This window comes from Mustelus asterias, chromosome 2, assembly GCF_964213995.1.
Source record: "Mustelus asterias chromosome 2, sMusAst1.hap1.1, whole genome shotgun sequence".
NCBI classification, from domain to species: domain Eukaryota; kingdom Metazoa; phylum Chordata; class Chondrichthyes; order Carcharhiniformes; family Triakidae; genus Mustelus; species Mustelus asterias.
Genome location: NC_135802.1, coordinates 102779946 through 102795304, shown reverse-complemented (window position 1 = coordinate 102795304; position 15359 = coordinate 102779946). Strand labels below are relative to the sequence as shown.

Below are 15359 nucleotides of genomic sequence, written 5' to 3'. Positions count from 1 at the left end.
GAAGAAAATGGGCACAGATCTCTGTGCATGCATGCGTGTGTGCAAGGAGGGGTGGTGGGGTTGACAGAACCTAGGGATAGAACAGAGGTTGGAAATGAGATAGTAGTTTTCCAGGACAAGGAGCATGACAACTATAAAAACTGAATAGCCTCAGCATTGTAAAACTGAAGTATAAAATCAAATAAGCCCCGAACCTTCAACCCCACTCTGGAGCTTCCTGAATATTCTACACATCCTTCATTTCCCTGCACTCGCACTTTTTGCCATCCAGCTGCAGAGGGCTCTCTATCGATGAGTCCTCCCCCTTGATATCAGGGTGGGAGTTTTGCTTGCAGTAGTTCCATACAACCGTAGGATGCATCGGTTCACGGACTCCCAAGATACCTGCCCTTTTTTTGGCCTTGGGGAGTGCGTGGACTATGCGTATATAGGTTGCCTTAGACTGCACCCCTTTTAGTTATTTGAAAAATCTTTTGTCATAGTTTTGTTTGCACTTTAGCCTCGTGCTCCTGATCTATAGGCACCAGTGTGGAGGGGGACCTCCTTGTGAACCTGCTTCTGGGCCTGGCCAAACCTGCCATCGATAGGTCCAGACAGCAGGCGACCGAGGGGATCGTCCGATCTGACTGTCTGCCCTTCTACTGTGGCTACATTCATGGCCAGGTGTCCCTGGAGAGGGAGCATGTGGTGACCACTGGCACCACCATTGAGGCCTTCCGTGGTCATTGAGCACTGCAGGAACTGGGATGTCTTATCAATCCTTCGAATCACATTTTGGTTTGTCGTGCGCACGCACGCGCAAATAAAACTGTGATAAAAGATTTTTCAAAGAACTAAAAAGGGGGAAAATCCAAGTTCTTTGAAGGAGTAACATGTTGTGGGTAAAGGGAGTTTGTAGATATCCAAACTTACATTTCCGGAAGGCATTTGATACGGTACCACATCAAAGGTTATTGCGGAAAATAAAAAATAATGGTGTAGGTGGAAACAGACTAGCCTGGATAGAAAATTGACTGGTTGTCAGAAAACAGAATGCATAAATCGGTCTTTTTCTGATTGGCAGGATGTGACGAATGGGGTTCCGCATGGGTTTGTTCTGGGGCCTCAACTTTTTACAATTTGCATCAGTGACTTGGATGAGGGGAGCGAAGGGATGGTAACTGTCAACATGCAACTGTCTTTGGACAGAAGTGCCAAGCGGATGATTCCATTTCTGCTTTCTCATGAGGTTCCCAGCATAAGAAATGCCAGATTTTGATTTGATTTATTATTGTCACATGTATTAACATGTAGTGAAAAGTATTGTTTCTTGCGTGGTATACAGACAAAGCATACCATTCATAGAGAAAGAAACAAGAGAGTGCAGGATGTAGTGTTCTAGTCATAGCTAGGGTGTAGAGAAAGATCAACTTAATGCAAGGCAAGTCCATTCAAAAGTCTGACAGCAGTGTCTGAGAATGTGAAGGCACTATAAAAATGTAAGTTTGATCTTCCTTGTCTGATACTTTTATTGAGAACCACAAAGACAGTAGATGTATAGGACTGGATCCATATTTACATTGCTCAAACTAGCTTGTTTAATCTGACAACAAAGTGTTAAGTCCAAGTTTTTGGGGAGTTAGTGCTTTTGGGATGAGGGAACCAGGGGTGTTTGTACTGTGGAATACAGCCAAAGGGGAGAGAAAGATTGGGTCCCAATCCTGTGCCTGTATAGATGTGTTGTGAGAGAGATAGTAGGATGGTTCCCCTTTTTCACCTCTGCTCTGACCACAGATGCACATTTTGCAGATGAAGTGTTTTAACTGAGTCCTGTGACTGAAGAACAGACAAAAAGACAGGATTTCTTGTAAGTTTTTTAAAAAAGGGATGTTTATTTCACAACACCCCAATGTATTTGCAACAGCACTCATTCACTTACATAAGAAAAGTGATGACAAAAGAGGTAGCATACGTATAGGTTTTTGAAACAAACTAAAAATTCACTTTTTTCTTCTTGAATCCTTGGAAATGGAAGCTTGAAATGTTGCAGGCCTGATGATTGTCTTTGGTTCACTGAAGAAATGGAGGTTGGAGGTTTCTGGTGACTAATTTGCAGTGGCTTATCATTTTCAGCCACAGGTTTCTGGCTTTGCTGCAATCGAGGTGTAGTCAACACCCTGTAGCGAAGGTCTTGCTTGGTTCTTCAAATTGGTGGGTAACAGGCTAGCTGCAATTCTCCTCTGGTTAATGGATTCTGGGTAGGGTTCTTCCTTTGTTGGGCTGGGTTCTGAGTTACTTTGCTTTCCAGACTGACGTCGGCTGCTCTTAAAATGTTTGTTGATCAATCTTCCTGATCATCATCTGGTTCCTGTTAGGTGACGTAGTATTGACTTTTTCCATTGCCCACACAAATGGTCCCTGATGATTTGAGCATTGGCAAAAGGGTTTGAGTTTCAGCCAAAATGGCATGCAACTTCCTGGCTCCCTAGCGTCAGACTTGGGGATACCCCAAAGATGTGTTGGGGAATTCCTTTTGGAAATTCCCAGGTAAGGGTTTATGCGGCAATTTTCCGGTCGCACTAACTTCCACTGGACAACTGCACTGAGCTGGAAATCATCCGACAAATCACTAACGTTGGGTGGTTTCACCCTCACAGTCACTCTGAAAGTAGAAGAAATAAAAACACTCCTCACTTCAGTGTACCTATTTTAAAGGCCCAGACTGAGCCCTACATGGGACCTGTTCCCCTAACTAAGCACCTCATTCCCCATGGGATTCCTGATCCCCTGATTCGACCAGACCTCTGAAACTCCCACCCCACCCACTGAGCAAATCCGCATCCCCTGACCCAAAACAGTCTCCCCCCTGAATGTCCAAAACCTCTCCCTCCTTTCCTGGCTTGTTACTTTCAATGGGCATTTAAACTTGCCAGCTGAGTTATGCCATTTAAAAAAAATAGGGTGTGTCCTCCTTCACTCCCCTCCTTTTAAACTTCACCACTGGAGCCAGGGATGTGCTTCGCTGCGTCAGGAAGGTTGGGCAAGACAGGCACTTAAGAATTTAAGTGCAAGTAAGGCGATATGGAGTAGCAAACGACCACTGATTGTCACTCCATGGAAGTTATGACACTGGTCTTATCAATGGAATGTCCCAGAAGGTTATTCACATTTTAATGTCCTGTCCAGACAATCGGATTAACTTCCAGCCTTGGGCAGTTTCGTGTATATTGGCAAACAAGAAGGAGAAGTGAAAATGAATACATGGCAGCAATCTCAGAATGGGTTCAGATGCCCAAGGACAGAGGAGCAAAGCTCTTCAGTGCTTTGCGTTTGTCAGCTGCACTCGCAGCCCAAAAAAAAACACTATATAGGGATAGATTTCACTTTACTTTAAAATCAGATAGTTATGATTGAATCCTTGTAAGTTTATTTTTTATCATTAACTATTGAACTTGGCTTTGGCAGGATTGAGTTCTGTGATCTGCTATTGCTTATTTTCAATGAGAAGATTCTCAGAAGACAAACTTTCTTGTTTATTCTCTCTTTACAAACTACCAAGTGCTTCAATGATCATATCTTAAAATTGCCATGTGGGCTCACTTGTTTGGCAAATTAAGAACATGTATGCTACCATCACTGATCAAATGTGGTTTAATATACTCAGTAATTTAAAATGTTCCCACCAGGTGGAGCTCAAGCACTGATAATCTCTAATACTGCTTCTGTTGTGAAATGATCATTGTAGAATGTAATTGAAAACGTGTAGGCTTTATACATTTTAAAATTGAATATCAAATCATCTTTGCATAGCATTGTTACTCCTTTAGAAGATGTTTTTGTCCTTTCTGCCTTTGGATTGTGTAAAGGTCCAATGTTGCCTGTTGTTTGAGGTGCAGATTTCTCCTGTCAATAAAAGCCAAAAAATGTTCTTAATTCATAGCTATGCTAATAAAATTTCAAGTGTATTGAATGTTTAATTATTATTCATTACGTATTTAAATTTAAAATTAAATGTTTAATGGGGTAATGGTGGCGTAGTGGTAATGTCACTAGTAATCCAGAGGCCCAGACTAATTTATAGATTCATAGACATTTACAGCACAGGAGGAGGCCATTTGGCCCATCGTGATCATGCTAGTCAACAAAGATCTCACTACACTAATCCCATTTTCCAGCGCTTGCCCCAAGTGAATATCTAAATAGGTCGTCTTCCTTTCAAGCAATGTGTTCCAGACTCCCACCACCTTCTCAACTCTCCTCTTAGCCTTCTACTTACCTTAAATCTGTGCCCTCTGGTTATTCACCCTTCTACGAATGGAAAAAGTACTTTCCTATTTACCCTATCTATACCTCTCAGAATCTTAAACACTCTTGCAGGTCCCTTCTCAACTGTCGCTGTTCCAAGGAAAACAATCCCAGCCTATATAATTGTTCCTCATAGCAAGTATTCCATTATCCCTTCTTAACCACCTTATCTACCTGCCTTTCTACCTTCAGGAATCTATGAATATGTACTCCAAGGTCCCTCTGATGTCCAGCACTTTCCAGGGTCCTACTATTCATAGTTAATCCTTTGTCTTGTTACCCCTCCCCAAGTGCATAATGTTCTGGGGACAAGAATTCAAATCACACCATGCTAGTGAAATTTAATTTATCAATATATCTGGAATTGAAAGCTAGCCTCAGTAACCATGACACCATCATTGATTGACATAAAAATTTTGGTTCACTAATATTCTTTAGGGAGGGTAATCTGCCATCATTACTCAGTATGGTCTACATCAAACCCACAGCAATGTGGTTGACTTTTACTGTCCTGAAATGGCCCAGCAAGCCACTCAGTTCAGTAGGAATGGACAACCAGTGATGTCCACACCCCATGAAAAAATTAAATTTGAATTGTAATGTTAGAATTGCATCATTAATAAAGCATTGCTTAATATTAAAGCATATTGTTCATTAAACTTTGGAACTCCTGTCCTCTGCATCTTTGTCTTTTTTCACCTACAACTAATACTCATTTGTAAATTTCAACAAGATTTATCTCATTTCTAAAAGCACTTCATTCGTGTATGAATGAGTTTGTACCTGTAATTTCACATGACTTACTAATCATAGCTATAGTATTATGGCGAGTTGCTGACCAGATTGAAAATTAAACTGACCAAGCGTCAGGCTGTCTGCTCCTAAACTGAGTTTTGAACAAAGATTCATCAGTCATATAAGTCCACTACTCATTCATCATCCACCCCTTCACACGCCCACCGGATCTACATCTTTACCCTGCACAATAACTTCTGAAGGACTGAGACTCCAATCCACTGTTACAATACAGTTTTACTTGGGTTTGCTTACATGTATTGTTCTAGTTTGTGGGTGAAAACTTGAACTGCCTCCAAAGATTGCAGTCTATGCTGTTCAGAAATTCCTTTCTAAAGGTTTAGTTTTTGTTCAGGATCTGAGCTACCCTAGTGTTGCATGCGTCTAACATTCATGTAGTGTGATCTTGTGGGATAATCACCAACATTCATCATTGTGATTTCCATGAGTCCATGCAGAAACTAGTGGTTGCAGTGGTGAGGTTTTTGCTGATCCACTACAGTATGAAGTGACTTCTAGGTTTTCTCTCCCCCTTGGATCCCAATTTAAAGATGGAATCCTTAAACAAAGAAGTTAAGTTTTCAGACTTGAGGATTATAATCTAACAGCATTGTGGAACATGAGGAAAAATCCCCCAGTGTAATGAAGGGGCTACTGTCACAAAGATGCATCCCCAGTCTGTGGTAATTGTGCAGCAGTTGGTTTGGGGATTTGGAGTGAGGGGCGGGGGGAGTGACTCTTGACTGTTCTATTTGTCTGCATTGGGAAGTGTTTGGCATATGTCTTGCTATGGAGAGGAATGGTGTCTGGCTAGGGACAGAGATTTCGGTGGGGACTGAAACCAATGGCTTTTGACATTCGATTTTTGATGGGAGGAACTTTCTTCTCATGCACTTTGGCCAGTAGGCCCATATTGTCCCACATTCTAAACTCCGTAAACTTGAGCTTATCCAAAGCTCTGCCGCCCAGCTCTCAGCCAAGTAGCACCTCAATTTTTTAAAAAAATTCGCACCTTTCTTCTCAAATGTCTCTGTGGCCTCACTGCTCCCCATCTCCAGTTATTTCCTTCAGTCGTATAACCCTTTGAGAAATATGCGCTTCTAATTCTACCCTCTCGAACATCCCCAATTTTAATTGTTGCATCATTGATGGTCATGCATTCAGCTCCGTGGGCCCTAAGGTTTGACATACCCTCCATAAATCTCTCTGTCTTTATACCTCTCTTTCCACCTTTAAGACGCTCCTTAAAACCTGCCTCTTTGACCAAGCTTTTGGCCTTCTGCCTTAATATCGCCTCATGTAGCTCAGTGTCAGATTTGCTTTATGACACTCCTATGAAGTGCATTGAGATATTCTTATTACATTAAAGGTGTAATGTAAATATAAATTGTTGGTTCTTACTATTTCATTCACTCCACCCACCTGACCTTTCTGAAAGAGACCCCCATCATCACTTTCCATATGATTTCCTGAGCTACTGAAATTTATGTCCAGTAATCAAAAAATAATTAATGGCCATGTTAAACACTGGGCTTTATAGCCTTGTGTAAAAATATAGCAATTAGCAAAAATGAAATATAAAGCTGTATTTAAATTTTTAAACTATTAAGAATATAAAGTTGAAAACTATTATAAATGTATAAACATGTACTATCATTCCTTGATTTTTTTTTTGTTTTTAGGCAGAAAAGAGAAAATAGACCACGTTTTTGACCAATACTTAATAACTATTTACTTTAAAAATAATGCAGGTCCAAAATTGGTTTCTTGACATAGTTTACCCCTTTAAAAAGATATTGTTCCGAAGGTTCTTTTCCTGGATACACAATGTGACAGTTATTTATTCTAACAGGTATTATTCATACCTTATTTTTCTTCTTTATTGTGACAAAGTCGACAGTGAAAGGTTTTTTTTATTTTAGAGAAGTTGGTCTGCTGAAACCATACCAGGATCTGAAGAGAGAAATGTCTAACTTACACTTGGTGACAAAGACACAAGCAGAGCTTCTGCGAAAACTGTTAGCCGCACAGAGCTCAACAAAGAATGGTAAGTAAATGTAACGTGTGAAAGGGAAATGGTCTGCCTTTAACCACTGATTCTATCAATGCCAATAAAAGAGCAGCTATCAAATATATCTTGTCAGCATCTCATGATAAGTCTAAATATGCAAGCTACTATCTGGCCTGAATATGTATTTGTGCTGTCTATCTCGTGCTGATCAGTTTCACACACAAAAGGTGTTGCTCATAAACAACAAATATGTTCTGTACTTTTTTTTCTGTTCCCCTTGTGGCTTCTTCTCCACATTTCTGAACAATACTAGATGAACTACCCTTTGCAAGCAATGCTGAGGTGTGACCCAAGCATTTTGTAGCAACCTTAATGTCCAATCTCTCAACTTGCAGAAAGAAAAGTCTCTTTTTTTAAAAAACAATTTTGTAAGTTTAAAAAAAATTGGTACAAAACTAATTTTTGAATTCCATTATTCTGGTTAATAAATTACCCTAAAAAGAAACAGAAATTACCCCATTTCTCAGATTGTGATTTTAATTTTGTGACTGAAACCTTTGCTGATACTCTTTTTGCCACAGTATAAATGGTAATACAAACTATTATCTGTTCCACTTCCAGTTGTGACGTAGTTGAGATCATCTTTTATTTAGAAAATTGCTTCAAGATTGTATTTATTTCCAGAAGGACAAATCGCTCATTGCACGCATATATCATTTCCATATTTATCTATTTGGTACTTTCCATACCCTTGAGAAAATGACTTTGAGCACAATGTAATAGTGAGATATTCCATTGCTTAAACAATGGGTGGTTTTACTTTAAAAGGCTGAACCTCGAGGCCAACAGGTCACTTTCATCTGTTAACTACGAACCTGCTGAACCATATTTCACATGAGCTTGAAATATGCTTACCCAGGATTAATTATTTACCATAATTATTTTGAACCAGTGAAATTGATCTTGTCAGCCAGGTGTTCGTGTCTTTAACAATTTATTTATTTTTTGAAGAGCAATGCTAATCTTAAAAGATATCTTTTAATATTGAATTTTCCATTGTTTGTTCAAATTTGATGTAAAAACTTTTTCATTGCCAAACTCTTCGAGTGTGCACTTTAGATATGGCTTTAGATTTCCCACGTATTTGTGCTCAGAAACACGGGCAACCAGGACACAATCACAATGTTACATGTGTGACTGCAATACATTCATATATTCCCCATATTTTCCAATTTGTCGATCACTTTGCCAAATGGATCTCTGCTGATAAAACTGACTCTGCTCTGTGTTTTCCAGTTCAAACTTCCTGCAATTGTACTTGCTTGAAGAATCTCTTCAAATTGTGACCAGATTTTCCAACATTATGCACCTGTAGTCAATGGTCCAGAAAATATTGAAGCTATTCACAGCTGTTGTTACGGCAGATATGTATTATATGCTTTATTATAGAAATAAAACTGTATCTTTTGCTATCTCTACCCCTGCCTCATGTTATAGCAGAGAAGAAGCAGCAGGAGGAAGGAAAAGAAACAGGAGGAAGGATACAGAGAACGGAGGCACGAAGACCGAATCTCATAGGCAAGTACCTGGCCCATGGAATATACAGCCCTCTGCTGACATTCCAGCAGAGGAGATGACTGTGTGCAATGGCTGTAATTTTAGGCTTTCTTTAGAAGTTTAACAGAACTATTTAGCTTAAAGAATGTACCTTCAGTCATTGCAAATCATTGGAAACTTGCATTCAATCAATCTAATCTTTTGAAACTTTTCAACTTTTGTCAACTTTGAAAAATGCAGATAACTATTAAATAGATATTTTCTTTGAAGTAAGGAAATAGAACATAGAAAAAAATACAGCACAAACAGGCCCTTCGGCCCACAAGTTGCGCCGGTCATGTCCCTACCTACCTAGGCTTATATATAGGCTTACCTATAACCCTCAAGCCTATTAAGTCCCATGTACTCATCCAGAAGTCTCTTAAAAGACCCTATCGAGTTTGTCTCCACCACCACTGACGGCAGCCGATTCCACTCACCCACCACCCTCTGAGTGAAAAACTTACCCCTGACATCTCCTCTGTACCTACTCCCCAGCACCTTAAACCTGTGTCCTCTCGTAGCAGCCATTTCAGCCCTGGGAAAAAGCCTCCGAGAATCCACCCGATCTATACCTCTCAACATCTTGTACACCTCTATCAGGTCACTTCTCATCCTTCATCTCTCCAAGGAGAAAAGACCGAGCTCCCTCAGCCTATCCTCATAAGGCATGCCAACCAATCCAGGCAACATCCTTGTAAATCTTCTCTGCGCCCTTTCAATCATTTCCACATCCCTCCTGTAATGAGGCGACCAGAGCTGAGCACAGTACTCTAAGTGAGGTCTGACGAGGGTCTTATAAAGCTGCATCATTATCTCCCGACTCCTAAACTCAATCCCTCGATTGATGGAGGCCAGCACAGCATACGCCTTCTTAACCACCTCCTCTACCTGCGAGGCTGATTTAAGAGTCCTATGGACTCGGACCCCAAGGTCCTTCTGATCCTCTACACTGCTAAAAGTTTTACCCTTGATATTATACTCCTTCATCCCATTTGATCTACCAAAATGGACCACTACACGTTTATCCGGGTTGAAGTCCATCTGCCACTTCTCCGCCCAGTCTTGCATCCTATCTATGTCACGCTGCAGCTTCTGACATCCCTCCAACCTATCCACAACACCACCAACCTTCGTGTTGTCGGCAAACTTACCAACCCATCCCTCCACTTCCTCATCCAGGTCATTTATGAAAATGACAAACAGCAAGGGTCCCAGAACAGATCCCTGGGGCACTCCACTGGTGTCCGACCTCCATTCAGAAAAAGACCCATCTACAACCGCTCTCTGCCTTCTGCAGGCAAGCCAGTTCTGAATCCACAAGGCCACAGCCCCTTGGATCCCATGCCCTCTCACTTTCTCGAAGTCTTGCATGGGGGACCTTATCGAACGCCTTGCTGAAGTCCATGTAAACCACATCTACCGCTTTTCCTTCGTCAATGTGTTTAGTCACATTTTCAAAGAACTCCACCAGGCTCGTAAGGCACGATTTGCCTTTGACAAAGCCGTGCTGACTACTTTTGAGCATACTAAACTTCTCTAAATGTTCATAAATCCTGTCCCTCAGGATCTTCTCCATTAACTTACCAACCACTGAGGTTAGACTCACCGGTCGGTAATTTCCTGGGCTATCCCTATTCCCTTTCTTGAATATAGGAACCACATCCGCAATCCTCCGGAACCTCTCCCGTCTCCATCGACGACACAAAGATCATCGCCAGAGGCTCTGCAATCTGTAATTATTAATTAGCATCAATAATGTATTAAAATTAACAAGTGGGACATGACTGCCACAGTATCCGCTCGCCCTAAAATGTACCACATTCTTATCCCTACCTCCTCCTCTTTACAAAGGAAGAGGAAGTAGTAGAGATGGGTCTAAAATTCCCACTACTCACTCTAGGCAAGTGCTTCAGTCAGCTGCTCCCCCTGTACAGATTGTCTCCCAGTAAACTCAGGACCAGAAATGCAAGTTATGAAAGAAGGATGCTGGGCTGATGACTCGTGAAACCTGCATGCTACTTACTTTGCAATCCTCTGTCTCACTTTATCATGCTTTTACAGTCTGCACACTTGTACCTTGAGGCTGCATTGCTTTGCTTCTAGTCCAGTTATGTTTGAACCAAGCTGGACAGTAATGCAGATTCACAGTCATTTTATATTTGGGCATGTTCTAATGAAATTGACTGGAGATTTGAGTGTAACCTTTTTAGGTCTAGACCTTTAAAAAAAAAATCTTCTTCATAAAACCAATCACAATCAATAGGGAGGCAAATGGCGTAGTGGTATTGTCACTGGACTGGTAGTCCAAAGACCTAGGGTAATGCTGTGGTTCAAATCCCACAAGGGCTGATGTTGAAATTTGAACTCAGTAAAAATCTGGAATTAGAAGTCTCATGGTGACCATGAAACCATTGTTGCTTGTTGTTAAAAACCCATCTGATTCACCAATGCACTTTAGGGACAGAAATCTGCTGTCTTTACCTGATCTGACCTATATATTACACTAGATCCACAGCAATCCGATTGACTCTTAAATGGCCAAACAAGCCACTCTATTCAGGGCAATACAGGGATGGGCAATAAATGTCCTCATCCCATGAAGAATAAAAAAAATCTTTAAATAAAATAAGGCAACAATCATGTATGATGTAAAAGCATTACCTTGTTCCGGGCTGGATCGAGGATGCAGATGTTGTTTTCTAAGAAAGGAGCAACATGAGTTTTAAATTGTAATCCTGGTTTTCAAATCTTTTCATGGCCTCACCTCCTCCAACCCCATAACCTCTTGAGTTCTCTGCATTTTTCCACATCTGGCCTCTTGTGCATCCTGAGCTTAATTGCTTCACAATTGGGATCCATACTTTCAGCTGTTAAGACTCTTAAACTCCCGGATCCCCTCCCTAAATCTCTCCATCTCTCTCTCTCTGCTCTTTTAAAACCTACCTCTGTCAAAGTCTTTGGTCCTCTGGTCTAATATCTCCTTACGTGGATCCAAGTCAAATTTTATTTGATAAGGCCCTTTATGATGTGGATTGGGATGCTTTACTTTGTTAAAGGTGCTATACGAATGCAAGTTGTTGATGATTATAGGAAGTTACTTGTATTGCCTGAAGATGTTCATCGTCTAACTTATCATTTCAATTAACAGTGATACCTGGTCTTAAATGTGTGCAAAATGTATGTATTCTTTAGTGTTTAGTTGCATTACTTCCTAATATTGCATAATTTCAATGTTGCACAGTCATAATCATGATGCAATTTGCTGCATTAGTTCTCTGTATAAACGATATTGATTTCTGCTTCTTGCAAGGAGAACTTCCAATTTAGAAAGAGTATCAGGTTTAGGTTAGGATCATACCAAGGAATGGTCTAAAGAGATTATCCTTTTTGTTTTTGCTGTTTGAAATTCTTTCTGGCATCGTACATAGCAAAGGCACTTTACTACAACAGGGATGGGAAATTATTTGATTAAGATGGTTCCTGCATCAAGTCAAATTCTCAAAGCATCCTGTTGCAGATTATTCACCTGTGCGAGTAGCTGAGATGCTCTGGGGAATATGTAGGAAAGCTATATCCATATCTGACATTTTTGTATCCCACCAAGCAAAACTGCTGATATGTGATAAAATGTTGTTTGCCCTTTTGTAATCAGGAAGTCTGTTTATGAATCTTCCTGATAAATAGTCAACCTCAATACCTGGGGCTGGAAATGGAATTGCAAAGCACAATTCTAATTTACTTTTTATTTTTCTATGATCTATGCATCAGCTCAGTGCCTAGATGACTTGCTACTTGACTGTGGAAAACTAGAGCTCAATTCCTCTGGGGCAATTTATCAAGCACCGCGTTCGTCTTCAAAGGATACTGATGTGAAAATTTCCAACTGTACCACAACTCGCCATTTTCAGCAGGATGCAACAGCCTTATGTGATCAAGAGTTCCTTGCACCATGGACAAATTCAAGACCTAGTCCAATTGGCAGTGCTGCTTTGGAGGAAAATGGTTCTTCTGGAAAGGGCTCATTTGATGATAACTCGTGGGTTTTTCCTAGCTCGCCTACGGGCAACCCTAGCAATGCAGCTTTCTGGAAAACTGGAAATGCCTCTCCTTCTTCTGCTATGAAAATCCCTGTTGTGAATATGCATAATCCAGACTTGGTGTTCAGGAGCTGAGCTGTATAATTGTGAACTTTCAGTGAATGGGAACTCCTATTCACTATTTTAGAAATGTAAATTTAGTTTGAAGCAAATGGCTGATCAGGTGATGGTATCTCTTGATGCTTTCTATAAACAGTATCTCAATTCAAAAAGTAAATATTTTTGAGAATTGCTAAAATCTTTACAGAATGCATCAAGAGTCCGAACTATTGCACGGTGACTTTATTTTCTTGCTCCAGCTAATAGTTCATCTTCTATCAAACAAAATTGTTATAGAATTAAGCTCTCTGTAAGCTGTCATTTGGGATCGACTGTAGATTTGGGAAATGGTAATGAAATTCTCAATCTATGCCTCTTGTAAGAAAGTCCAGTCCTGGCACCAGAAAGCCTATAATCTGTGAAATTCAAATCTGATCACATTTGTTAAATTCTGTTGAATATTATGAAAATCAAACATATAAATTCTATTTAAAAATAAAGTTTCTTTATTTTGTGGAGAAGGGAACTTTGCTTATCCTTCTTGCACTGATATTGCACCTTCTAGTTATTTTTAATTCCTCTAAAAGTGCCTCCATATTTAATGGAATATGCTAATTTTCCTCAGAAGCTTCTCAATCCCACTGCCATTCCTGCCCCCAAAAAAACTGCAAATAGTTGCTTTTTAAAAAAAATCAAATTTTGAGATTTTAAAAATAAAGTTGCAGTTTATTTTCAGTGTGTGCATAAATATAATGCTGTCATGTGGCCTGTTGTCTATCAGTGCAATCTAGTAATGGATGGTCTGCTGTAAAACCTGATAAAAGGCTTCATTCTAATTGTTGCTCAGTTATCTTAAAACTGTGAAATGCCAATATTTCCTGTTGAAATCATCAATATTGCCAAACTGTAGCCCACTGAAATATTTATCTAAGATACTGAAATTGAAAATTTGGAGGGCCACAAGTTCGTTCTTGATTTAAGGGAATATGAGAACTGAATTTGCATTCCAGTATTGATCGACTACATTTGGCTTTCTCAAAGCAGTGACTTGGATTAACTTGACCAAATCTCCAAACAGGGCAAGATCCCCATCTGGTAAAGTGGGAAAATTGGCTGTGATCTGTCTTAGCACCTCATAACAATATTGGATGAAGGAAATAAACATTTCTGGTTGCATATTGGAAGCCAAGGGGAACAGTACTGAAGGAAATAAAATACTAAAATGGAAGCATTTAAAATCACTGTTTCTGTGCCATTGGAAATCTGCATTTAAGAGTGACAGAGTTGCATTCAACTTCTGGATATCTCTGGGTTAGACTGATTTCCATTTCAGAGCAATTAAAAATCACAGAAAACTATCATTTTAAAAACATTCTCACCTTTCTGAATAGTTAGGTGCTGTTTCAACTCTTAACCAATTTAGAATTTGTTGCAAAGGTATCGGGACTTTGCATCTTTTAAGTTGCTCTTGCACTCATATTTGCAGGAAGAAATGTCAATTTAGCACTTAACTATTCTGCCCAATTTCATCAATTTATAATACAAAATAATGCAAAGCTTTAAAAAACTTTGGGTTTTAAATTGTGGTCCAAAATGTTTTTTTTTGTACATGTCAGATAATGGATAATATAATCCCTGCAGATCACTAATATACATTGTTGTCACTCATTTTTGAATTGTGGAACACAGTTATATATGTGATGCAATGTACTGATTGAATAAATTAATGATAACTAAGTATTCCATTAGACATGATGTACATTATTTGCTGAGGAAGAGTTTCTCTGGTTTTTCACTTGCATCCTTTCATGTGCAAGTGACATTGGGCTTCTATGTTCAACCACAAGAAGGTTAGGGCACTGTAGTTTAGTGGTTACGTTACTGGGCTAGTACTCCAGAAACATGAATTCAAATCCCATAACAGCAGCTTGGGAATTTAAATTTAATTAAGTAACTCTGGAATAAAATATTGCACAGTACGAAGTCTCACAACACAGTCTCTGCTCAGCGACTCTGCGCTGAAACTGATAGCCAAGTTCCGCACACATGAGGACGGCCTAAACCGGGATGTTGGATTTATGTCACATTATCAGTAACCCCCACAGCTTTCCCCCGATCTTGCAGAATCTCACTAGCTGCTCTGTCTGGAGACAATACACATCTCTTTAACCTGTATTGAATGCTCTCTCCACCCACGTTGTCTGTACCTTTAAGACCTGGCTGGCTGTAGAGATTTGCATTCTAATTAGTATTCTGTAACTTGATTTCTGTGTCTGTGCACTGCTGGAGAACAGATATCCACTCCATCTGACGAAGGAGCTGTGCTCCGAAAGCTTATGGTATTTGTTACCAAATAAACCTGTTGGACTTTAACCTGGTGTTGTTATAACTCTTACTGTAGTCCAAAAAAAGTAGAACGCATTTAATTCATGAATTAATGCTGCATAAGTCTAGATCATCACTTAGATGGAAGGTATTGTTAACAATATTATCAAGTAGCCCTTGCACAGCAATAACCTGCTCACTGCTGCTCA

At 39.9% G+C, this 15359-nt stretch overlaps 1 protein-coding gene across 3 annotated transcripts in view; it reads left to right on the top strand.

Annotated features, from left to right (window-relative positions):
- The window catches only part of azi2 (5-azacytidine induced 2), a 61713-nt gene extending 47150 nt beyond the window's left edge, over positions 1-14563 (top strand). For all 3 annotated transcript variants that reach the window (XM_078239561.1, XM_078239543.1, XM_078239550.1), the window contains 3 exons: positions 7002-7126; positions 8588-8668; positions 12458-14563. In XM_078239561.1, coding sequence (XP_078095687.1) covers positions 7002-7126; positions 8588-8668; positions 12458-12861 — 610 coding nt within the window. In that variant the 3' untranslated portion in view covers positions 12862-14563. The remainder of the gene's footprint in view (positions 1-7001; positions 7127-8587; positions 8669-12457) is intronic.
- The last annotated feature ends 796 nt before the right edge of the window (positions 14564-15359 follow it).